We start from the raw sequence: 24906 nt of genomic DNA, 5'->3' as shown, positions 1-24906 counted from the left end.
CCCTCAAATGGCGCCACGCGAAGTGCCCGAGGTTGGAGGTGGGGTGGGACACCAGAACATGAGTCTGCCCTCGGTACCCCCTCGCCACAAATCCCTCACAGCGGCGGGGAAGCTCACAGCTCCCCTCCCTCCCCTCCGCCTGCCCCGCACGCTCACAGAGAGCGGAGGGAGCCACGCCACACCACGCCACCGCCACGCCACCGCTTTCAGGCCTTCTCCAGGACACGGCAACAGCTGGGGAAGGGCAAGTGGCACAGCCCGGTGGCTCCCAAGGCCGGGCAAAGGGCTGGCTGCCGTCCCCCAGCTCGGTGCCGCACCCAGAGCTCGGCTGCTCAAGGCCTGGCACAAAGCCCGCTCGATATTTTTATCCCCGGCATCCGTGTTGTTTGAAGCTGTCCACTTTTTTTTTTTTTTTTTCTTTTTCCACAGCCATCCCCTGTCCCACCCTGGCTTAGAGGTGACAGCAATAGCAACGCACCCTTCTGCTGCTCCGACCTGAGCCCAGAAGGCATCAGCTGCCCTAAGACGGCCCCGGCAGCCCCGATACGGCCTGGGGGAAGGTACAACCCCCCCAAGGACGCTGGGCAGCGCGCGGGGGCCAGGCCACGCTCCCCACACCCCCTGTTCTGGGAATAGCTGTGCCGGCAGCCTCCACCCCCCCTCCCAGCCCTGCTGCTCTGGCAGGAATGTCCGAGGGGCTCGGGGCAGGACGTTCCAGTAAATGCAATGGATTTTAAGCTCTGGGATGTCCCCATCTTTATTCCACAGCCGCCAGCTGCCCGAAGACAGGGAGAGCACAACCCCCAGCGCAGCTTCTCAGGCCGCTTGTTTCGTGCTCCGAACAGTAAATCTGCCCCGCGGCACAAAACAAGCCAAGCCCGGTGGGAAGCCTCGTTTTTCTTAAAAAGAAGGGATTTTAAAACAATGATTCAAGTTTGGTAACTCCTCTCACCCTCCTCCCCGGCTATAAATGAGGCCGAAACTCACCCTCGTGCAGAAATCAGGTTCAAAGTTCAGCCAATTTGTGTGGGCCACCGACAGCCCCATCCCCCTCGCGGGGGTGACAAGGGCAATACAACTCCCTTTGCAGAGCCCTGGCCCGGGGCTGAACCCGGCTCCTGAAGCCCGGGGTGAGCTCGGAGCAGGATCCTGGAGGAACGGCGCCAGGCAGGGGCCGGCCCGGGTCGCGTTTGGTGACAGAAATACCGGGTACTGCTTGGCCTGAGAGGGCTGGTGCGTCGGCGAAGGAGCTGGCTTGACTCAGAACGGGCTGGAGCAACGTCTCAGCAGGCCGAAGGCAGCGAGTTGCTCTCCACCTTCAGTCCTTTGCTGGCCAGGAAGGCGTCCTGCTTGGGCTCGCGGCCCAGGAACTTCCTCAACATGTCAGAAGCATCCAGGGAACCGCCAGGATGCAGGATGCAATTCCTGTAATCCATGCCCACCTGCGAGGGGAGAACAGAGTGGGACGCGTGGGACGGCCGCCCCGCCCCGCACCGGGAGCCCGGCGGCGCAGGACGCCCTCCCTACCTTGCAGTTCATGATCCCCTCCTGCTTGAAACGCGTGTGGAACATATCCATGGAGTACACCTCGCTCCAGAGGTAGCCGTAGTACTGGGCATCGTAGCCTCCGGCCAAGTGGCCAAACGTAGCGGGCATGTTTGTACCTTTGAGGCAAAGGAAGGGAAGGGGTGTTAATGGGGACGGCTGCCGGAACCGCTCGCAGCGCAGAAAAACCCCTCCGTGCTGTAAACGTGTCAAAGCAGGCACTGGGTCAGCGGGTTCACAATCCCAGGGGGACGAGGGAAGAACTTTCTAGTTCTTTTTGTATAGTTTTAGCTCCGCTTTTCCTGGAGCCAGCAGAAACGGTCCCCATTGAGTCAGCCTGAAGCCCCGGCCTTGAAAAGAACCTGCTGAGCCAAGCTTGCAGGCCAGGGCTAGAGAGACAGCGAGAGCGGGACCCCCCAGGCCCCTGGGTACCTGGGGTGGCAGGGACGCCCAGCACCTCCTCACACAGCCGGGCAAACACCTCCACGGGGTCGGCCTTCGTCTGGGTGTGCAGCGCCTGGTCCACCTTGGCCAGGACGATCTGCCGCAAGTTGAAGAGCCCTGTTCCCGGGAGGAGGAGGCAAACTGAGCTCCTGCCTGCAGGCAGCAGCGTCTCCGAGGCCGGGACGCAGCAGGGCAGGCCTGGGGGACTCCCACACTTCTCCCCACACCCAATTTCTGACCCGCTTCCCCAAACCAGCCCAGTTCAGCAGCACCCACTCAGGCCTAAGCCGCAGCCCCTGCCTGCGGGTAATCTCTGCCCTCCCCGGCACCTCCTCTCACCGTGCCACCACCCAGCCCGCTGCGCCTCTGCCACGTCACCCTCGCTCTTCCCAGATTAACAGCAGATGTGGCTCCTTCCCCCCCAGTCCCCTCAGTCCCCACAGCGGGTAAAACAAAGCCTTTTTGCTACCCGGCCAGGTCACTAAGGGTCCCCTTCCCCTCCCCATGCACCAGGGACACCACGGCGAGGCTCTGCCCTGGCTGAGGACAGCACAGAGCCCTTGCCCCCCGCCACCCCCTCCTTGCTGGCTCCCACTTCCCTCTGCAGGGACCTACCTGTGTTTGCCTGCCGGGATTTAATGAGCTTCTCCAGCAGTTCATCAGGGATGGGGCTTCCAGTTTTGTAGTGCCTGGACATGCGCAGCAGCGGCTCCTTCTCCCACACCCAGTTCTCCAGCATCTGTGACGGTGCCTCGACAAAGTCCCGCTCCACGTGTGTCCCGCTGAACATGGCAAACTCCGCCTAGGAGACACGGCAAGCTCAGAGCCGGGTGTCATTTAACCCCCCCAGGGAGCACGGCAGGGGAAAAGCAAGAAACCAACCCTCTGCCAGCCCAGCCAGGCCTCACCTGAGAGCAGAGCTGGTGCATGACGTGCCCGAACTCGTGGAAGTATGTCTCCACTTCATCGTGCTGCAGCAGGGAAGGTGCATCCGGCGTGGGCTTGGTGAAGTTGGCCACCATGGCAGCCACCGAGATCTGCCGGCTGGAGTCCGGCAAGAGGCAGCCCGGCTGCAGGCCGAAGCAGGCCGCGTGCCCGTACTTCCCCTCCCTAGGCCGGGAAGAGGAGGCTGTTACCTGGATCCTCGCCCACGACCAGCCAGGAGCCACTGCGGTCCCGCGCCGAGCAGAAGCCCCCGGCGAGCCCACGCTCCTGCCCGAGCTCACACCGCTCCCTCCGCACAGCCACGCGCCTGGGAGCGGGACGGCCTCTCCTCTTCCTCAGGCGCGAGGCAGGCTCTGCTCCCCGTGCCCTAACCCTCCTCCCTCGCTTCGCCTTGCCCAAGGCCTCACCGTGGGTACAAATCCAGGTAGAATTTGCCAATGGTCTCCCCGGAGGAGGTGTCCTTCACCGTGTAGAGCTGGACGTCCTCGTGCCAGACCTGAGCCTTCTCTTCCAGGTGGAAGGAGAGCCCCAGCAGCTCCTGGTAAATGGCCAGCAGCCCCGTGGTGACCACCTGCATGGGGAAGTATTCCTTCAGCAGATTCTGGTCCACACTGTACTTGGTCTCCTCCACCTGGTTCATGTAATAGCGCATGTCCCAGGCATTGATGCGGTTGTCAAACTCCAGGCCGCGCTTCTCGCACTCTTTCTTTTTCAGGTCCAGGATCACAGCCCGTTCCTTCTCCCCGAGGGGTTTCAGCTTCTGGGCCAGCTCATCTAGAACCAAAGCAGGCAGGGTTAGTGCCCCAGAGCAGCACACCCGGCCCAGCGCACGCCCCTGCCCTTCCCCTCTGCAGCCACGTGCCGTACCCAGGAAGGTAGCCACCGTCTTGCTGCTTTTAGCCATGTTCATCTCCAGCACAAAGTCCGCGTGCGTGTTGAAGCCCAGCAGGCTGGCTTTCTGAGCCCGCAAGTCCACCAGCTCCTTGAGGATCAAGCAATTCTCCTGCGAGGTAGGAAGAAGAGTGAGGTGGGGTACGTGGGCAAGAAAGGAAGCAGGAGCCCCAGCGTGGGAAGCAGCACAAATCTCAGAGACCCCTTCAGCGCCCGGACCCGACCCACATCCCGTCTGGCCCTGCTGGCAAGCAGCAAGGCCAACCTACCTCTTTGCACCTGGAGTTGAACATTTCCTCCACCTTCCTCCTCGTCTCAGGCACGTAGCACTTCTTCAGGAGAGGGAAATAGTGCGGGTATTTCAAGGTGACTTTCAGTTTGCCATCCTCTGTCTTCTCCAGGGAGTTCAGGAAGTCCTCAGGGAGCCCCCCTGAGAAAAGACAGGACTGATGGAGAACCCCGGCCTCTCCAGAAATTCCAGCTCTGGGGCTGAGCACAGGAACAGGCTCCTTGGCCAGAGGAATCCATGCACTCAGGGCCACACCAGCAGAGAAATAAGCCCGAGCGCTCCGTACCTAGTTCCTCCTTCGAGAAGGGCAAGTAGGTGGTGTCTTCATTGAGGTTCTTGTTGAAGTCTATGCAAAGGACGCTCAGCTTTTTCTTAATAGCTTTGATTTTCTTTAAAATACAGATGAACAGAGAAAAGTCAGTCCCAAGGGGGAAGTCAAACAGCACCGCTCCCCGGCTCCAGCCCGCCTGCCGAGTGGCCCAGCAGACCGCTCTTGGCTTTTATTCAAACGCAACGCTGCAGAATTAATTGCATGCAGGCGCTGAGCTCTCAGCCTGGAACAGGCTCCCTCTGATCACACCTGGTAGGGAAGCAGCCACCTCAGCAAGGTCCCAGCTGTCTCCTGCCAGCTCAGGAGCTGCAGGTGTTTAAGCAACAACCTCCTCTACCCTTATTTCATTTCACCTTCTCTTCTATTTTTAACCCAGCTTCGAGCTCCTTCACTGAGCTGCTGGCGCATGGAGAGAGAAGGGGACCCTGAGCAGCTCAGCCCCCCCCAGCTCCAGGGGGGACCTGCCCTCACTGTCCCTTTGCACCATTTGCAATTTCAGCTTCTCAGGAGCCCCCCAGCTCCCAGCGTTGACCCCACTTTGTAAATGACCTCCCCTTCAATGGAAAGGAAAAAGAGGGGCACGGAGACATCACCCAGAGCACCCAAAGTCACAGGAATCGGCGCAAAATTCAGGAGTCTGAGCCTCAGTCCTCTGCTCTAACGCTACACTGCAAGGCCTCTTCTAGGCGTCCTTACTTCAAGCTCTGTGATCTCACCTCCTGCGTTTCCTCAGGGAGATGGAGACCGTTTCTTTTACCCAATTTGATCAGCCTCTCTAGATATCTCTTCGCTTCGGGCTTCAGCGCAGCGCTCTCTGCTTTCTCCTGTAAAACAAAACCTATCAGCACAGGGAACTGCAGGATCAGGTGTTGCAGAAAGTTGGTTCCTGGGGGGAGTTGTGGGTTATTGTAACACCAGTGACCCAGAAGTAGGTGGAAACACCCCACAAGAAGGCTTTGGTGTATTGGTTCCTATCAGATTGCTTTAAACACCTCAGCCTTATGCTGTATTACAGCACTTTTCAGGGCGTTACGCAGCCCCTCCCCGCCTCAGCCAGGCTGGGTTTACTAACGTCACTTCACCAAAGGGACAGTCGAGGCCCTCAGCAGGAGCAGAGCCCTCAAACACCAACTCCCCAGTTCTCACTAACAGCTGGACCATTCTGCCATGATCACACAGCGATTCAGTTCCAGACCTGACTCGGTATCACTCACTTCTAAGTTCTGGGGCAAAGGAAAAGGCTTTTCTGTAATTCCAGGAGGTTTCAGTGCGCTGCTCAGGTGTATCCCTGACAGAGCATCCTCCCAAGCACACACCTGGAGCCAGACAATCCTCTGGTACACGTCCTGCCTCATGCTCATCTCCACGTCGAACTCCGAGAGCTTCTTGTCAGCCTCGGTGCTCGCCGTACGGATGTCTTTGCAAGGAGAGACGTGCTGGGGGAAGTCCAGCATGTTCCGACGAACTGGAAAGACAGAGAAGGGATTGGGGTGAAGGCAATGGCTTCATGTCCCAGAACTGCTCACGAGTGGGAGCGTACAGAGAGCCTGTGTTAATTGGGAGCCAGTTTGATGACCCTGGAGCCTGACCTGCCTGCCCACACAAAGGAAGAGCAAAGTACTGCTGCCAGAGAAACCCAGCGCTGCGCTCTCTGAGCAGCACCCAGTCACCCACGGTGCCTGTTCACCCCTTCCTCGCTGCCGAGCACATCTGTCCCACTGGTTTCCCACTACAATCCATCTTTCTGACAAAACTCACAGGAATTTCATGCCCCTGAGTTCCCAACACGTTTGCCCCAGCTACAGCTGGTATCCTGGTATCAAGAGTTTCAAGAATCACAGGACTCCTACACTGGCAGACACATGGGCAGCATCGCTACGTGACTCCTCTCTGTAGAGGACCAGGCTAAAAGTGACACGTCTTTACTGCAGACGCTCTTCAAAAGCCATGTCCCAGGTGTGCTCTGTCCTGACGTATTCCCAGTTTAGAAGTGAAAACAGGGAGAACATTCCCTTCCACAATCTGTACAAAACCTCAAATAACACAACTCCAGCGGGAAGGGGCTGCCCTCCGCGCACAAGCACTCTCCACCCAGCAGAAGGTGAGCAGGCAGCTCCTCTCTGTTGCCCAGGGAAAGTGCTGACAGTTCTGCTGAAGTTAACATTACCCTTGCTTAGTAAGGGCTTTTCCTCTTATTTTAGTAAAAAGAAATCAGAGAGAAGAAAGAAGAGGCTTGTGGGCTGGCTGCTGCTTCGTACAGACGCGACACCTCGCAACACGGGCAGTCAGGACAGCTGCAGATGCCGTGAGGCAGGAGGGGGGCTGCGTGACTTTGGCACTCTACTGCTGTGAATAATCAGCCAGAGATGTATCGAAACCGGCATCATCTGCCAGCACGATGCCACCATGTCATGTCACCTTACACGCAATCTCTACAGCGATAGCAGTGTTTAAACAAGGCACACGGAGAGATGTTTATCCGCTGTCTCAGGGAAAAAGTTAGAAAAGAGCTGCAGATTTCTTAGATCACCCGAACCATTTCTGCCAGTGCACAATTTGTTCCCACTAATGCACCTTGACACATAAAAGCAGGAGACAACCTTGACAACCTCGCTACTCCTCCCGCGGACCATCCTGCTGCCAAAGCGTCGTCCTCGTTTTAGACTCGCTCTTCCGTTCCAAATCTACTCTAATCTTTGTACTTATGTCTAGCTATATAAACACTAACTGGAAAAAAAAAAAAGCCATACTGCTGAGGGAGCCAAGGGAATTAAAAAAAAAAAAAAGGAGATGACAGCACGGAGTAAAAAAAAAAACCACACCTTAATAACCACATGTTGCTTCGCAGACAGCCAGTACTCCCTCTCGGTGTACGTACCCGTATATTCCACTTCCACATCTGCCAGTGCCTTGAGAGTGTTTTCATAGGACACCTCGCCCTGCTCCTGGGAGCCCACCCGGTCGTACACAAGCTTTGTCCTCTCCGTGAGCTCTGCTGCCATGTTTTCTATCTCTTCGGCAGTCAGGTCCCATCTTAGCTGATTTGCCAACAGCCTGGGGGACTGGCTATCCACAACGTTACCTGGGGACGTGGGGAGGAAACGGTCTGTGAGATACAGTCGTACACGGCCTCGAAAGAGAACTCTGCTGCATAGCTAAAGCTCGATAAAAGCACTCAAAGGAGAGGCCCAGCAAACAAACCATGCTGACGGGCAACCCGGCTTCTAACGAACCGGGGCGCTGGCAGCAATCGGCAGCCGGATTATTTTCCGGGCACTGTTTACCCTCTCGGTCATGACAAGCCCTTCCCAGAAACCTGACTCCCTCCCCGCCCTCTCCCCGCCGTGCCCCTGGCAGGTGCCTCTGCCCACGGGACGGGGCGGGGAGGGGGGCGGCTGTCGCAGCCCGGGGTGGGAGCTGGGGGGCAGAGAGGTGACAGCAGGACATCCCACGCGACCTTGGGGGGCTGCCCCCAGCTCCCTCCTCCTGCCCCCGTCCCTCTCTCCTCCATCTTCCCCTTGCCACGCCACGCCAGCCCCTCGCCCTTGCCCTCACCTCCTCCCCTCCGTCGCCCCCCCGCCGTGTGCTCCCCCCCTCCAGCCCACTCGCTGCCCTCCAGGCCTTCCCCCGCCGCCGCCCGGTACCTGTGGGGGGGGCCATGCCGGGGGTGCCGGGGGTGCCGGGAGGCCCCGTTCTGCTGACGAGGCCGGGAGGAGACCGCGCCGGCCCCACGCAAGGAGCATGTGCCCCAACCATAGAGGCGGGCAGAGAGAGAGGCCGCACCGAGGGATTCTGGGAGCGCGGAGGACTGGGCCGCTCTCCCCTTTCCTTCCCCCCATCCGGACCGGGGGAAGCGGCCCGCCCGCCCGCTCGCTCGCGTACAGCTCCATCCCCGCCCCAGCCCTCAGCCCTGGCGGCTGCGGCGCGGGGTCACGGGCCCGGGAGCGGGAGCGGAGCCCCGCCGGGAGCAGCGCCCCGGCCCGCGGCAGCCGCTCGCCCGTTCCCATGGCAACGCCCCCTCTCTATGGTAAAAATCAAGGCGGAGCGACAACCGCACTTCCGGCCTCCGGCCCCGCCCCCGCGCGGCACACACTGCGCCTGCGCCGAGGGCTCCGCGCAGCGTCCCCGCCGCCTCCCGGCCGGACCGGCGGGGCGGGGCAGGGCGGGGCCGGGCGGCAGCGGCGCGCAGGCGCGGGGGGCGGAGCGCAGCGCATGCGCAGTGCTGAGCCCGCCCCGGCTGAGGTGAGTGTCGGGGCGCCCGGTGAGCGGGGCCGGTGGCGGCGGGGGGGGCCCGGGCCGGGCTGCGCTGCGCTGCGCTTCCCGCCCCGCCGGGAGCTGTCCGCCTCCAGCCCTGGGGGGAGCAGCGGTCGGGCCGGGGCCGTGGTGGGGCCTGGCGCTTCCCTCTCCCGGGGCCCGGTGTGGGCCGGGGCTGTGGCGGGGTGTCCCCCCCCCCCGCGCAGGCCGCGAGGGCCAGCCCCGCCTGTGCCCGTTTCCTCACGAAGCCCTGGGGGAGCGGCGCTGCCCTGCCGGGAGTGGGGCGGGGGCCCGGGGCCCGCCGCACCCCTTGGGCCTGCCTGCCCAGGGGCACCGGTAGGAGCTGCGGGCACGGCCCCGGTGTACCGGGAGGGGAGGTGCCTTCTTCCTCTCTGCCGGCCCCTGGGGGGGTCTGGGGGCTCTCCTGGCCTCGCCTGTCCCTGGGGCTGGGAGCCCGGCGTAGGCTTTCACCCAAGGCACGCACCCGCCATGCCTGTCTGCGACTGGGGCCAGCTTAGCTCTGTTGGGCTCTCCCTCGCAGAAATTGTGTTTAAACAATTTAATTTCTCTATTAAATCGCCCTGAATGGTTTTCTGTGCTACAAACCCAGTTAAGCCTTCTGGAGAGGCAGAGCAGTTCAGCGCAGCAGCAGTGCCGTGCAAGGAGCTGCCTCTTGTGCTTACAGGATCTGCCTCAGGGTCTCCGGGAAGCCCCAGCCTTGGGGTGTGTTTGCGGGGGTCGCTTTGCTTTGGGTCTTCGCTCTCCTTTGCCATCAGCATCCTGGCAGGGGAGGCTGGCAAGTAGCACGGGGAGTTGGCAGCCCTGAACCCCAGCTCTGCTCACAGGGGCAAATTGCTTCAGCGCTTGTTTTTGTTTCAGAATCAAATTATGCTCTGGAAGGGGACGACTGTGGTTTCGTAGTGGTGAACTGCTCAGTGCTCGGTTTGTCTAGTCCTGGTCAGCCAGAGATGTTTTGGTAGCCAAAGTGCCTGCAACACCTTTGATGTATTTCCCTTGGCAGGAGCATTGTGGGGCAGGACTGTGCTGTGCTGCTCACGCTGAAGAGGGTGACTTGAGGCCTGGAGAATTCAGGTAAAGGGGTCGTGGTTACAGCAGAGAGTTTAACGAAGGCTCCGGAGGCCTTGGCCAGTCCCTTATCCCCCTGATTCATACTGGGGGAGAGCTGCAGAAAAGCTCTTTGACTTCTTCCCCATCAAGTCATATAACTTCTCTCTGTACAGGCTTTTTTTTCAAAGGTACAAGAAGTTGAAACAAACTGCTCGCAGCCTCCCGGAATGGCAGACCAGAAGCGCCTTGCCTACTCCATCATCCAGTTTCTACACGACCAGCTGCAGAATGGGGGTCTGTCTCCAGACGCTCAGGAGAGTTTGGAAGGTGGGTGGTTGTACGTGCGTCCCAGTTCACACGCCTGGGTCTGTCAGCCCAGCACGTGGGGATGTTCGGACACTGTTGCTCTCTTGTGCATCTTACTTGGCTGGGCTGTGCCTAACGTCAAGCCTTGCTCAACTTGAAATGAGTTTGTTGTCTTGGGGAGGTATCCAGGGCATTAGGGATGCTGATTGCTTATCTGATTTCTTGATATCTCTTTCAAAAGCAGATTAGCTCAAGGAAGGGATATACCTGAAATCAAAAGCCCCTCTGACCCAGGCTTTGAGACTTACAAGTTTTATCTTAAATGAGGTGGAGTCAGGAGGCTTGAAGTGTAAAATGCAAACTTTGTACGGAAGTGTTTTGTGCTTGCAGAGTGCTTTTCCCGTTCTGCTATCAAAATGCTTTTCCACAGCGTGCCCTGGAGTATTTGTACAAGCTTTTTCAGAGGGCTTCACTGGTAACAAGAGCACATGGGTCTTAAAAGATCCACTTAAGGCGCCTTAGTCTTTAGTCTTGTACATTTGTCTCACTGAAAGAGAGCCCAGGCACGTCTGCAGAGTGGTGGGTACATTCCTGGCTGAGGCAGGAACAACAGAGTGGAAGGAGGGTTTGTTCCTGGTGCTTTTGGACTGTAAAATATGGCACGAGAGCTCTGTAAAACTGAGCTCTGTGTTGCTGGGCTTCCCCTCTGTGCTGGGAACGGCTTCCCGCCCAGGTGCCTGGTGAGGGAGGAGGGTGGGTGGGTGGTGTCGGCACGGAGCAGCCACCCTTTAGCAAGTGAGACTTGCAGATCTCTCCCTGCCCTGTCCACCCGTGGCTGTGGGAATGTCAGCAAAGGCCCAGCTGGGTTAACTTCTACCCCCAGCACATGGGAGTTGTGACTGACTCAGTGCAGGAGCTTGATCTCTAGAGCTGAGGTTTGCCCAGCTCTCAGGTTTTGGCAAAATTTGAGGATATGGCCCAAGTACTAAGCCTGGTCTTTGGAATTGTGTAGTTTAGAGTGGCTTTGTTTTCCTGTTAGTTCAACAATAAGAAATTCAGGTGCTATGGGAGGAGGCTAACTATTTCACAGAATCATCTAGGTTGGAAAAGACCTCGAAGATCAGCTAGTCCAACCATTAACCTCACACTGACCGTTCTCAAATTTAGATGAAGTGAGAAAAGCTAATTACCTGACTCTTCTTGCCCAGTGGCCATCCAGTGCCTGGAGACAGCGTTCGGGGTCTCGATGGAGGACCAAGGTCTAGCTGTGTCCCAGACTCTGCCGGAAATATTTGAAGCTGCTGCAGGAAAGGTGAGTGCCCTAAAATATGTGCTGAGTTTCTATTTAAGCAGCTAAAGCGATGAGCTCTGCTTGATTTCCGTGGCGATGCTGCCCCCTCGGAGGTGTGTGGGAGTGAAATGTTTTGGGCTTGATGAGCCAGTGCCTGGAAAGGGGGAGGTGTAGTACAGCTTGACGGGAGCCCTTACTGCAGCATTCTCCCTTTCCTTGTAAGGAGCCTGAACACATCAGAACAAATTCGGAGCCCATCACCCCCTCTGAAGATGACATAGCTGAAGCTGAAAGGCTCAAGACTGAAGGTAAGCTCCTCTGGAGCTGGTGTATGACGAGGTTTAGATGAGAGCGGGGAGGGAGACTTAATTCACTCGGCACCTGGGGAATGCTTGGAATGGGGAAAAAAGCAAATGGGATCAACCCTTCCATTTGTGCTTGTTTCTCTGCTTGTGCTCCAGGAGTGTGTGTAGGTTGGCATAATTTAGCTGCCACAGAGCCTGGATAGACAGCTGGGTCAGCGTTTTCTTTTGCATCCTAAGAAGCCGGCGCTGTGTAGAACAGGGCATCTTCCCTCCGGAGCTCTCCCCTTTGTGCTGCCTTTTCTCTGCTCTGCGAGAGCGCGTGATTAGTGCTGAAGGACAATGGAGAGCTTTCTCTGAGCCAGCACCCTGCAGGGCTTTTCAGGACGTGGTGCTGCTCTGGGGGGAGCCTCAGGTGTGCCCGAGGAGGGGGGACAGCTGAGGGCGCTCGGGGAGCTTGCGGGATCAGGCAACCTGGAATTGCCAGGACGCGGGTCCCCTCCCTCGCTGCCCACCGCGCCTCACGCTTGCGAGTGGTTGAATTGACCAGCAAAAGTTGCAAGCGGTTGGTTTCTCTCTTGTTCTATTTTCTGAAGTAGAACGTAGATCCAGGCCTGTTGCTTTTGTCCCCTTTTTTCGCTTGTTAATGAGCGTTTCCTCCATCTTTTTAGGAAATGAACAAATGAAGGCAGAAAACTTTGAAGCTGCTGTGTCTTTCTATGGAAAGGCAATTGAATTAAATCCATCCAATGCTGTGTATTTCTGCAACAGGTACTGATTATCCCTTTCTCCACCTTTGTCCACCTGTGGTTTTGTTCTGGCTGCTTCCATCTAAGACTCCTGAATGGTCAGAATCCCTTTTTTATGATTCTGTAGACTGCTTATTCTGTTGCTGCTCTTTGTGTGGTTTTTTTTAAGCTCATAGTGACACACTTTCCTGTGCCTCCTGCCAGCTCTGTGCCCTGGCATCTCTAGATAGGATGTGGGTGTGGAAACAAACTCTATTAGGCATTTGAGGAGATCTAAGGATGCCAAGAAATGCTGTCTGCTTTCATGCAATTAACTCTAAGTGGGATAGAGAGCCCAGGTTTGAGAGGCTGTGTTGATAATAAAAACAAAGGGGTGAAATGAGACAAGTTGAAGGCTCGTTAATGAGAATTGTGTGAGCTGATGTGTGTGCAGAATTGGGTATGCAAGCGAATCTCCTATTTTTCAGCGCTAAGCAGAAGTGTTTGAAAGTTGCTGGGAAGACAGTTGTTGCATAAAGCACTTTGAATTGGGATTTGGTTTAGTTATGTGCTTATCATGAGTACATGCGTGCAGCTGGCTGCGTGAATAACGTGTCTGTGCACTCGCCAGTGCCGTGGTGAGGTGTTTCTTGGGGCAGGGAACTGCAGCTTTTAGCTGAGCTTTGCTTCAGCTGCCTGAGGGTCAGTCCCAGGAGGTTTTGGGCAGGTGCCCTGATGTCAGTAAGAGTTGGGAGATTGAGCCTTGAAGGAGCCATGTTATGGTTTCCAAAACAGTTTTCCCTCTTACGCGGAGCGTGTGGGGAAATGGATGAAACGGTCGTTATGACTAAAATCAAGGTGTGAGGGAAGCTGGAGCTGGCGAGTGGGATACTTGGGTGCCTCCCTGCGGCCTGGGCTCCTCTTGGAAAGTCTGTACGGAGAGGTAAGAGCCTCGATTTATTTGCAGTAGAAGCGGAACGTGGAGCTGGGTGTTTGGAGAGCAGCCTGCTCACCTAGATATGGCCTGGATTTATGTCAAGTTCACACTTGACCTTGCTGTGTGCAACAGGAGACTACAGAGAGGGAACAGGGGTGACCTTGATCAGCATATTCAAGCTAAGTCTTTTCTGCACATCTTTCTCCATTCCCTCCAGAGCTGCTGCGTACAGTAAACTAGGAAATTATGCTGGAGCAGTGAGAGACTGTGAAAGAGCTATAGGCATTGATCCAAACTACAGCAAAGCTTATGGCAGAATGGGGTAAGTAAGAGCAGGGCTTTGGGCTAATTTTTTAATCTCAGAATGCTTTGTGGGGGTGAATACTATCAGTGGTATTCTGCCCCGGAGTGGCGTGCAGAAATACCTAGTGTTTCACTTCGGGGGGTGGAGGAAGACTGCAAGTGCTTCTCTAACTCTGTGACTTTTTATTTTATTTCCACTTTAATAGCTTGGCCCTCTCCAGTTTAAATAAACACACAGAAGCTGTCGTTTACTACAAAAAAGCCCTGGAGCTGGATCCAGACAATGACACCTACAAATCGAACCTTAAAATAGCTGAACAGAAAATGAAGGAGACTCCTAGTCCAGTAAGTTCTGAAACTAATGCCTGTTACACGTGGGGAGGATTAGGAGGAGGCTTCTTCACTGCAAGTGCTACCAGGTGCTGTCTGGCAGAGCCCTGATGACCTGGGTTGTGTTTAGAATACAAATCCTGTTTGCAGGCAGAGGGGAGATAGGTAATGAGTCCTGCTGCGGCCCTTTCTGCTAATATCCAGAGAGAGTAACTTCACTGCTTGAGCACAGTCACCTTGGGCGTATTTGAAATGAGACTCATTAGAAGGGAGTGTTTTGAAGGAGCAATTTTGCCTTAAGCACCTTTCTTAAAGTCACTACTAAAATCCAGCTTTTTGTTTCTAGTGACCTGTTAGCGATACCAAAAGGGCATTTTAGGTGGCTTTTTTTCCTTATCAAGACTCTTTTCTTAAGAAAAGAGACCTGGAGGTTTCCTAGCCAGAAAGCTGGTGACTGCGCTGCTGACGTGCTCCGTGCAGGACCATGTTAGTTTATCATTTTGAAGGGGATTTTAATTTTCTAAAGACTTCTCCAGCGCGAAGGTGACCAAGTGGATGTGTTTAATTGGGAAACTGTAACGGGTTAGAGCTGTAACGTGGCTAGTGTGGCTCAGCTGGTGAGAGGTGACCAGTAAGCCACGTAATGGAGACATCTGCCCTTAGTGAGCCTAATCCCGAGGCTGCCTGTGACTTGGAGCTTTGCAGAGAGGGTGTGGACAGAGCCTCTTCGCTTTGCTGTGGTTTAAGGGCTGGATTCTGCTAACAGCGGGAGTAAAGTATTAATGTTCATTGCAATGTGCGTCAGGAAGTGAGAGGATGTCATCATCTGCCTGTGGTTTCTTTATTCTCACAGACGGGAGGTCCAGGAGGATTCGATTTAGCTGGCTTGCTGAACAACCCCGGCTTCATGAGCATGGTAAATCTGGGCACGGGTCACAGCCAGGCCGCGCGGCCCGTGCCTTGGCCTGCCCAGGATGAAACGTATCCCTACGTGGCGCGGGGAGCTCCTCTTGTCTCTTCAGCAGATTTATTTTCATTTCATGTCTCGGTGCTGCTGTGTGGAAACTCTGCTTGTATCTCCTGAAGGTCAAATGACTTATTGACAGGCTTCTCCTCGCGGTGTGCCGGGTGTGGAAAGGGTGCCTGTTCCGCATTACCAGCCCTGCCTTGTGCGTCGCGCTGCGCTTCTCTCAGCTATTTTTATCCTATTGATCTGTTTCAAATCTGCCCTCACTTTGTTTGTAGTTGAATGGCACATCATCTGCATATCTACCCAGTCATTTCTGACTAAATAGGGTGTCTTTTTTTCTCCCCTCTTTAAATAGGCGTCTAACCTAATGAACAATCCACAAGTACAACAGCTGTAAGTTTGATCCCATCTTGTATTTCCTCTTTGAATCGCTCGTTTGAGGCTCCGTGTGTGGTTGGCATTTGCAGTAGGTCTGAAGTGGTGGGAGCAGGGTGGTGTATGGAGGGCAGCCCTTAAACCAGTCCAGTTGCCTGAGTTAGTGTGTCCTCTGAGTACTCGGGACTGTGCTGAAGAAGGGTCTTAGTATAAAGGTTTGCAGAAGGGAGGTGGGGGAGATCGTGGGGTTGGGAAGCTCGGGGTCAGTTTGGCTCTGCTGCGCAGGATTTATGTGGCCTGGAGACAGGATTTCACAGCTCCATCTCAGAGTGAGAATATCTCTATTCTTTGGGCTACAGGGTTGTGAGGATCAGTTCCCAGTGTTTGTGAGATGCTTACATAATACAAAGGTATAAAATTAAGAAAGCACATACCTCTCCTGACCGTCCTTTCAAGAGCGCAGGTGGGCAGCGAGTTAGAGACCTTCTGGAGCTCATCCTCTGATTACCGTGTGAGATAATTTGGCCGAAGGGCTGAATGTCAGCCACCATTTCCGTTTGCTTCTGCCTGCTCCTTCCACTGCTGCTGCCAGCTGAGGTTCTGCACCAGATGCAGCCTGAGGACTCCTGGAGGAAGGGGCTGGGTAGACCCGGTGTATTCTGGGCTGTTCCCCGTGAGGGAATCGTGGTTAGGCTGCCCTGTCAGTAGATCTCGCTTGATGCAGAGCAAGCAAATAGCTTCTGTGAGGAAGGGCAGTGTTTAAATGTAACACAGGGCTTGCACACAAAAGGGGGAATCTCTGGGAATACAGTAACTGACACTATTAGAAATATTTCTACATATTGTGCAGCTTAATGTTAGTTCTGCAGTTAATGTAAAAAAAGTTTTTGCAGACGATTCCCTTGCAGGTAACTTCATAATCTGTGTGGGAAGGTGCTCCAGTTACACTGACACTCCCCTCCCAGCGTAAACCAAACAATTTCTGTGGGTTTTTTCCCCGCTCTGAGCAACGACTGTTACTTCCACAGCATGTCCGGGATGATTTCTGGTGGCCACAACGCCATGGGAGCAGCAGGCACCAGCCCCTCCACGAATGATCTCGCCAGCCTCATACAGGCGTGAGTAGAGCTGGGTGTTTCCCATTGCCTCGGTCAGGAAATGGATTTGGGGGTTTCCTGACCAGAAGTGGAAATTTTAATGTAACAGTTGAGGGAGGCTTAAATGCTGGGTGAATTATCGCCGCTTTTGGTGATGCAAGCTGCGTGGTAGAGTTTTGACAGTCGGCTGTGGAGAATTTCTGAGCACCAAACCGTGTTTGCGTGTGTGTGAGAGCACTAATGGGGCAATTTCTTGTTCTTCAGGGGCCAGCAGTTCGCTCAGCAGATGCAGCAGCAGAATCCTGAATTAATAGAGCAGCTACGAAGCCAGATTAGGAGTCGAACTCCAAGTGCCAGTAACGAAGATCAGCAGGAATGAGCACTCCAGGTGAGGCTGTAGCCGGGAGTGCTGCTGTGCTGTGGCCAGCTGAGTGAGAATTTAGGAATTTGGCTGCAATATCTGTCTTGTGCCTTAATTGAGCGATCTGGTGTGTCTCCCCTCCACGCAGACGGGGTTCTCTGTGTCAGTACTGCGCCTCAGGTGTAAGGCTCAGCCCTGAGGAGTGGTGAATAAGAGCTTCCCTCACACACTGTGTGACTGACAAACGAGTCTCGTGATCTGGTGTTCACGGTGGTTAAAGGGACGCTTGATTTTCATAAAAATTGAATTTGCGAATGTCTTGTCTCCCTGTCTCTGCAGCGCAGTCCATGGGAACTATGTTCTTTGCTTTAAAAACTGGAAGCCATGTGCGTGTTGCCATTTCTTGAGTTGGAAGTGTCCAAGAGGGGGAAAAAAATAATGGAAAAACAAAATACTTTATATGACCTGCATGTTAAAGACAGATTCACGCTTTCTTTCCCTAGTCTTCGTCCCTGCTCCTCCCCCTCAGCCTTTCCATTAGTCTTTTTTTTCTTCTGGAAGATCCAGCAAGCCGAACACAAACCAGCATCAACAGTCTTTCTAAAGAAACTCAGAAAATTAACTACACTGTTACATTTCTATGTTATTTGCTACATGGGAATTTTTTAACCCGTTTTTGAAGAACGATGCACTCTTCACTACAGGACGTCTTCACTTTCCTGCCCACGTGCCACTTCAAAGAAGTGTTCAAGTCCTACCTAACCCCCGTCCTGCCTCGTTTAATCTTCCTGCCAGTTAGAGACAGTAGTGTTTGACCACTCTGGGGATCACGGCATCTTCTTGCCTCCAGGAACAGGGTTTCTGTTGATTAGATTGACTGCGTTTCTCCTTCAGGTCTGTAGCAACATTGCCAGCGTTGTTAGTACACGGGAGTTTGGTGCTCGCCTCTCACAGGTCAGTGTAAATGTGTCGGGGGTTGGGACTGGCCGTGTGCGACGGCTCCTTTCCTGAGGGTCTCCTGGCACGCTGCTTGAGGTTCTTTCCCAGTCCTGACAAAATTTGTCTAGTGTTTAGTAATTATGGCTATGTTGTTGGAATGATCCAATCTGTGAACTAGTCAGGTGGACAGTAAGAAAGATGTTTTTGGTGTTTAAAAGGATTTTTTTTCTGCTTTTTTTAATCTTTTATGCATGTAAGTAATCAACCTGGTTGTGCTAATGGTAGGAGTAGAGGGCGCCTGAGTAGAGAGCAGAAGGAATAAAAAATGCTGCTTGGATAGTCAGAAATCAAGTGGCTGCTGGTTCAACGTGGGGGACGGGCGAGGAGCGGTTACACCTCAGCGTAGAGACGAGGGGAAAAAGCTCCCGGAGCCAACTCGAGCCACCCGCAGCTTTCCACCCCTCTAGTTCCCTCCCCGGGTCCTTCCTCGGGCGAGCGGAAAGCTCTGGCCCCTTCCCCTAGAAGTCACTAGTTGAGGCCAGAGACTTTTCGATGGACCTCAGAATTGTTTTTAAAGTAGTTAATTCAGTTGTTTGTGGCCTGACCACGGGGCAAAAAGCGTCTGGTCTGAGCGTGGGGAGGTGCGAGGTGGGAAGCGCCCTTTCACGAGACCCGCTGGTGGGAGCGAGCAGGTGTATCTGAAGATTAATATCAAGAAAAAAAAAAAAAGATTTGTAAATGCTCCATAAAGTAATATGTGGTTAATGTAACTTGTGAAGAATAAAATATTTGGACACTTTCTTTGTTATCCCTCTTGCCCCGATGACTGAAGCCAGACCCGGGTGTGCGATGGGCTGCGGTGCCCCTTTCCCAGCGGGGTCAGGGCTCCGCTCCCTCCGGGCCGGGCACATCCCCCAGGGACGGGTTTTATCCCCCTCTTCCAGTTTTTTGTTCTTTCCTGCTGAAATGCTCCTCCCGTGTGTTCCTGCAGCACGGGAAGGGGAGCTCTCTTCCCATGGCTGCCTCCCCTGCGCCCTTTGTTCTCTCCAGCTGTTTTTTTTAGTCGAGCAAAGTGGGATATTTGGGGGATGTAGGACAGCGTGGAAAGAAAAAGCTCAAGAATTACTGAAAAGGGAGCTGCAGGGATTTTTCCTCCTTTTTCAGGGCTGTTCCCCTCTCTCCTTACCCTCCCCGCTCCGCTGTAGCTATAGATATTTTTTTTTCCCCGTCTCTTGATAATTTTCTGTTTACACCCGTGAGTTCAAGGCGCAGCTCTCCGGGGCCGAGCTCCTGCCCGGGCAAGGGGGGGCCCGCAACCCCGCTTTGGGGGGCCGGAACCCGGCTGCGCCCCCCGCGTTTCCCGCGGGCGCCCTTCGGCAGCGCACCGCACCGCGCTGGGCGTGGGCGGGCTGACGGGCGGCCCTCGCGGCCAATGGGCAGTCGGGCTGCCCGCCGCGGCCAATGGGAGGGCGCCGTGGGCGGGCGGACGGTGCGGGGGGCTGCCTGGATGGGGCGCGAGCGGGAGCCGGCGCGTGAGTGGAGGGGAGGGGGGAGCCGTTACCGGGGTAACCGGAGGTGGCGGTTGGGGTAAGGGGGGGGCCGGGGGTAGTTTCGTGAGGTAACGGCGGGGCCGTTTCGTGGCTGATGTTACGGGGGTACCACCCGGGGCTGGGGGGCTGTTACTGAGGTACCGTGGGGGCTGGGGGGGGGTGGGCGGTGGCGGGGTTTGGGGGTGCGGGGGGCCCCGGGAGAGCGGGGCTTCAGGCGTGGGGGACACCCCGCGCCCCGGCTGAAGCGAACCCCGGCCGAGCTGCCCACCCCCCCTCCCAGCGACACTCATAGCGTCCCCCCCAGTTCTGCACCCTTTTGGGGTGCTCAAGCAGGTTTGGGCCTGCTCTGGTGGTCTGGGAGGGCCCCCCCCCCTCCCCGCACCCCCTTCTCCAGGGTGACCAGGACCGTTTCAAGTGCCTCCAGGTGTCGGGAGGTGCTGGGACAAGTGCGGCTCTGGGGAGAATCCAGCCCGGTTTCAGCATCACACTGTGCTGGTGTGTTGGGGGCACCGTGAGTGTGTGTTTTTAACAGAAAAACTGAGATTTAAAGGATCGCGCATAAGCAAACCCTTTTTTTTTTTTCTTTCCCCAGAGGGCGGTCTGCTTTATAGAATATTTTTCATGGCTTGAATGTCTCATTATGGGCCACTAAGCCAAGCAGTACCTGTCCTGAGTTAATTCTTTATTACAGAAGTTTTCGGGCTGGGGGAATAGTCCAGACGTTGGCGGCGCTGGCTCCTGAACGCCGTCGGGAAGAGCAGGCGGGGAGAAACACCAGGTATTTCTCATACTTACAGCTTCATTTGTCACTAAACTGCTTTCTGCCCCGGGTCAGGGGGCACTGAGGGGCGGCTGCGCCACTGGCTGTCAGGAGCTTGAGGCTTCACGCTTTGTTGGGGTGTTGCTGGGTTAAAAAGAAAAGAAAAAACAATTAGGTTTGGGGCGGTTCTGAATTTCTGAGTGGAAGCCAGGTGTGTTCCAGAGGAGGTGTGAATTCTGGAAAAGGAGGTTTTTCTTCCTCTCCGCTGTCCTGGGAGCTGTCTGGCCGCCTCACGCAGCCGGTGTGGGTGGTACCTTCGCACCCGCAGCCTCCAGCTCTCGTGATCAGTGATCCCGCGGCGTCGCTGCCAGCGTTGTTTTCTGAGAGAGTTCATTTGAGAAGCTTGGCAGAACGACCCACCGTCACCCCGCGAGGTGAAATCCTTGTCGTTCTGTTGACGCCGAAACCGCAGCGCGTGCTTTACAAAGGCGGGGTGACTCGTTAGCTGTGTCAGCGCGGCGCTGACGAGCCTTGGCAGTCCTGGAGTCAACACCTCGGGAGAGGGAGCCGCGCTGACAGGCTGCCTGCTGCGGAAGCCCTGTCAACGTACACCGAGATTTCAGGCTCTGGGCTTGTTCAGACCTGGCTCGTCTGCTGGGTTCACCGGGGAGCGAGTCAATCAGTGTCATCTGAGCAGGGTTTTCTTCTGATGAACATCCCTTCCTGGGGACACCCGGCTGAGAACCAGAGCTGCCGCAGATGGCCTGACCGCTGTGACCTCTCTGTTCGCTCCTGCTTGAACTGCAAACTCAGAAAAAGGCTTTAAACTCCCTTACTGGGTAGGGTCATTCAGTCCCTCACTTTCCTTTTAGTAAAAGCACCATTTATGCAGCCCGCTGCGCAGAAATGGTGATAATGATTAATACTGGCAGCCCTCAAGGGAGACTTTAGCCTCAGGAATCTTTCGTATTAAAATTAATTTGCCGCTCCAACAAACAGGTATCCAATTATTTACCTTGTCCATCACGGGTGTGGGTGTCAGCGTGGCTGGGGGTGTTGGGTGTTAGTTCCGTACCCCGAGGCGCCGTCGCGTCTCCTCAGGGCTCGGGGCTGTCGGCAGCCCTCACCTGGGTGACCTGCAGGAGAACCCTCGAGGTGCCGTGGATTTGACTTTACAGGTCAGTTTGGTACAAGTGGTAAGTGAAATCCTCCGAGGTGCTGGCTGGGCTGCTGCGAGAACGAGCAGGAGTAGAGGGACCTGTTCACACTTACGTATTTTTACAAATAGATTTTATAAATAGCGCTGTTATTTTGTATAGAAAAACAAGTTTCACTGCTAGCGCATGTAACCTGGAGGGAAACGCTTTTACATTTCAGATTGAGTCAATTTTTGTGACCTAGGCAGCTCAAACCGTGGTGTTTTTCTCTTGTATGAAACTAGCATCTGCCTCCTCTTTTGTTACACCCTGTGGGCAATAGAGAACCTTGCAGTGAATTTCTCTGTAGGGTTTCTCTTTAGAGACGTGCGTATCGATCGGCAACCGAAGCTTCCGCCGACTCCTGGTACAGAGCAAACAAGCGACTGTACAGGCCGTGACCCACCCTGGTGGGATGGTGACGGTGGCTCGGGAAACCGAGCAGCAATGAATCCGATAGTCTTGTGTCAAGGACAGTACAAAAAAAAAAAACCAAAAACCTGTGTGAATATCGAAGGGAGATATTTATGTTTATTTCTGGGCGACAAATACCACCAGCTCAAGTCCATGTTATTTCCTCATGGTTAAAAACCAAAGACTTGATCCTTTGGTTGGACTCAGGTGGATTTCACCACAAGATCAAGGTTTTGTGTCTGTCACGGTGTCGGCATTTCAAATGAAACCTCTCAAAGCTGAGGCCGTGCCGGTTCTGGGTGGCCAGTGCATTTCTTACAGGGTTTTTAAGTTACTGTTTGCTGCAGTTCCATTTTTCTCTGCCGGTTTCTCTACCCGTTGTGTGTGAGGAGCTGCCGCTGTGCTCCCCACCCCTTGCCTCTGGGGAGTTACGGTGAGGGCTAGCACGCAGTTTGGGGTGCAGGGTGCTGTTCTGCATGATATATGCTTATATAGGAAAATCTCTCTTGTTTTAGTCCCGTCCCCAGGTGCTGAGCCCAGGAGCACCTTTCCCTCGAGGTCTATCTGTGCCGTCGCCAGCTCTAACAGCAGCCGGAGGGGCCCCCACCAGCCACCGTCCACGGGGAGCGTCCACCAGGAGACACGATGAAGATTGTGGTCGCCAAAGTGCTGTGTCTGATGGGCATCTGCGTCCTCATGCTGGCTGGGTCCCTCCTCCCCGTCAAGATCATTGAGGCCGATTACGAGAAAGCGCATCGCTCCAAGAAGGTCCTTGCCCTCTGCAATTCTTTTGGAGGAGGGGTCTTCCTGGCCACCTGCTTCAACACCTTGCTGCCTGCCGTGAGGGAAAAGGTAACAGCTTTTGGGTGCCACTGGGTATGTGAGGTTCCCCTGTATGGGGGCACCACCCTGCCCTCTCCTGCCCTGCAGCAGCCCAGGCCACCAGACCTCTGGCTCTGGGCACGTGGAGGGTCTGTGTCTTGCCAGAGTGGCCCATGAAGCCTCCTCAGAAATGGCTGTGCTGGGCCTGGTGTTTCAGATCAGGAGGGCGAGCTGCGCCCGCCTCCCGTCCGGCTACTGCTGGCTGTCCGCGTGGAGTAACTGGAGATTTTTTTGGTCTAGAAGAAGACTGAGCATCGCCGGGGTGTGAGGCTTCAACTCCTGCTGTTTAGCGTGTGTTTAACACACTTGCAGGCAGCCACGAGCCTTCTGCTGGAAGGGAAGTAGGTTCCTGTCCCTTACACTGAGGCCTGTACACCAGGGTATTAAAGCCTCATGGATCAATTTAGTGTCTGTTTAGAGTTGTGTGAACTCAATCGGAATATTTCCCTTTAGAGGGACGAAGGTGATTGATTCCCTGGGGTTTGTTTGCTTCATTCCAGCTCGCTGAAGTTCTCAGGCAGGGGAACGTGACCACGGACTACCCGGTGGCCGAGACCATCATGATGGTTGGCTTCTTTGTGACGGTCTTTGTGGAGCAGCTCATCTTGACCTTCCAGAAGGAAAAACCCTCCTTCATTGACTTGGAGACCTTCAACGCCGGTTCGGATGTGGGGAGCGACTCTGAATACGAGAGTCCCTTCATCGCGTCTTCCCGAGGGCGCACGTTACACAGCGAACACGGTCAGCGCTCCCACAGCCACGGCCTGAACATCCAGGAGCTCTCCCGCTCCGGACCCTTACGGCTCATCGGGCTGGTGTTTGCTTTGTGTACGCACTCCATCTTCGAGGGACTGGCCCTGGGCTTGCAGGAGGAGGGCGACAAAGTCCTGAGCTTGTTCCTAGGAGTTGCCATTCACGAGACGCTGGTAGCGGTGGCTTTGGGCATCAGCATGGCCAAGACCTCGTTGCCGCTGAAGGACGCTGCGAAGATGGCCGTGACCGTGAGCCTGATGATTCCTGTGGGCATCAGCGTCGGGATGGGGATTCAGAGCACCCAAAACGCAGCCAGCAGCATTACTTCCCTGCTCCTGCAAGGCATCGCGGGGGGCACTTTCTTGTTCGTCACCTTCTTTGAGATCCTTGCGAAGGAGTTGGAAGACAAGACCGACCGTCTCCTGAAGGTTCTGTTCCTGGTGCTGGGCTACGCGGCTCTGGCGGGGCTGGTTTTCCTCAAGTGGTGAGCGCGGCAGCGATGGGCAGCAAACCTCACCTCCTTCCCTCGCAAACGGCGCCGGGGCGAGCTCCTCTTCAGCCGAGGGGGACGCTGAAGCTCAGCCGCCAGGTGGACCATCACGGGCCAGGCTGTATTTCCGTCTTGACCCAAAGAAGGAGAATTTCTCCCTGTGTGCTCAGAGGGAAATAGAAATGAGGAGTGTCCCAGTGTAGGTGTCATAAGGTCTTGTCCCTGCCCCTTGGATCTGCGGGTGCAGCAGCTTGTGCGGAGATTAGTCGACACAAACATTAAGAATCTGGTTCTGAGGCCGCCTTCAGAGAGCTCAAGCGTGTGGTTTCCTGCTAATCTGCACAGGCAGCCCCCTCCCTCCATCCCCCCACCCTCACTGCAGAAACTGTGGCTGAGAGTCTCCTCCCTTCGCTCTCGGGCTCCGAGAAGGTGAGAAACAGTAAGAGAAATAAAGTCAAAAGCAGGTGGGCTGACGGATTGCACAGCTGCACTAAGCTGCTTTTGCGAGCTTAGTTTTGAGCAAAACCTGGCTGTAATAGCTGCCAAAAATAACATCCCTGGTGGGGCTGCTCGGTGCCACGGCTCCCCCCGCGCAGAGCTTCCATTTTAGCCCACGAGTGGCTCTGGGAGCTTTTGTCTCTCGGAGTGATTAACAGAAGAAACGAGGCCGGGCCCGTCCTGCGCGTCGTTTTCCGTACGCTGAGCCTTCCCCAAAGCAAACCCCCAGCAGCGTGGCCCTGTCTGAAGGCCTTTCCGCAGCGCTCGCCCAGCCTGGGATCCCTTAATTCCTAAGAAACAGGCCGCAGCGATTTCCAGCGTTAATATTTTAGGGCAAGTGCTTGTGTTTGAAGGGTCTGCAGCGATGAGACGGGTTTAGCCGTCGCCATCGGCCGCGGGCGCTCGGCTCTCGCTGGCGGCGGACGCGGGGGCCCTGCTGCTTACAGAGGCTTTGCCGGGCGTTTTGTTGATGTTTTCAAAGGAAAAAAAACCTCTTCCCCGGGGGTTTATGAGGTTGGGGAAGGGCTGATCGGAGGCGCTTTGCAACCTGCCTGCGCACCAGCAGATCTCTCCCTGCGTCTCCAGAGCGCGTCCCCCGAGGAAGCTCAGCCTGGAGCTGATCCCATCGGATTTTCCCTCCCAGGCGGGGAGCTCAGA

General features: G+C 55.4%; 3 protein-coding genes across 6 annotated transcripts; 2 read left to right on the top strand and 1 right to left on the bottom strand.

The window, feature by feature from the left end:
* Positions 1-731: 731 nt before the first annotated feature.
* Positions 732-8348, bottom strand: THOP1 (thimet oligopeptidase 1). The gene is made up of 13 exons (XM_074851447.1): positions 8090-8348; positions 7324-7527; positions 5762-5910; positions 5162-5269; positions 4401-4503; positions 4095-4255; positions 3802-3937; positions 3342-3708; positions 2898-3099; positions 2605-2791; positions 1978-2106; positions 1528-1664; positions 732-1442 (listed from the first exon to the last, which is right to left on the bottom strand). Exons 1-13 carry the CDS (start codon positions 8199-8201, stop codon positions 1284-1286), a joined length of 2154 nt encoding a protein of 717 aa, XP_074707548.1. The 5' UTR covers positions 8202-8348; the 3' UTR covers positions 732-1283.
* Positions 8349-8646: 298 nt separating this feature from the next.
* SGTA (small glutamine rich tetratricopeptide repeat co-chaperone alpha) lies at positions 8647-18514 on the top strand. 3 transcript variants are annotated; one of them, XM_074851411.1, is made up of 13 exons: positions 8647-8687; positions 9721-9791; positions 9941-10094; positions 11282-11385; positions 11588-11672; positions 12338-12437; positions 13549-13653; positions 13841-13979; positions 14818-14880; positions 15290-15327; positions 16338-16427; positions 16671-16794; positions 17107-18514. In XM_074851411.1, the coding sequence occupies exons 3-12, from the start codon at positions 9995-9997 to the stop codon at positions 16783-16785; spliced, it is 939 nt and encodes a 312-aa protein (XP_074707512.1). In that variant the 5' UTR covers positions 8647-8687; positions 9721-9791; positions 9941-9994; the 3' UTR covers positions 16786-16794; positions 17107-18514. The 3 variants fall into 3 exon arrangements, with proteins under 3 accessions (XP_074707512.1, XP_074707513.1, XP_074707511.1); XM_074851412.1 differs by lacking the exon at positions 8647-8687 and having other exon boundaries at positions 9242-9791; positions 17271-18514; XM_074851410.1 differs by lacking the exon at positions 8647-8687 and having other exon boundaries at positions 9246-9791.
* Positions 18515-19188: 674 nt separating this feature from the next.
* Positions 19189-24233, top strand: SLC39A3 (solute carrier family 39 member 3). Of its 2 annotated transcripts, XM_074851623.1 has the most exons (4): positions 19189-19238; positions 19948-20034; positions 22142-22478; positions 23009-24233. In XM_074851623.1, the coding sequence occupies exons 3-4, from the start codon at positions 22272-22274 to the stop codon at positions 23747-23749; spliced, it is 948 nt and encodes a 315-aa protein (XP_074707724.1). In that variant the 5' UTR covers positions 19189-19238; positions 19948-20034; positions 22142-22271; the 3' UTR covers positions 23750-24233. The 2 variants fall into 2 exon arrangements, with proteins under 2 accessions (XP_074707724.1, XP_074707725.1); XM_074851624.1 differs by lacking the exon at positions 19189-19238 and having other exon boundaries at positions 19671-20034.
* The last annotated feature ends 673 nt before the right edge of the window (positions 24234-24906 follow it).

Source organism: Strix uralensis, chromosome 27 (genome assembly GCF_047716275.1).
Source record: "Strix uralensis isolate ZFMK-TIS-50842 chromosome 27, bStrUra1, whole genome shotgun sequence".
In the NCBI taxonomy this organism is placed as follows: domain Eukaryota; kingdom Metazoa; phylum Chordata; class Aves; order Strigiformes; family Strigidae; genus Strix; species Strix uralensis.
The sequence above is the reverse complement of the archived record's forward strand: the minus strand, read 5'-3'. Positions and strand labels throughout refer to the sequence as shown.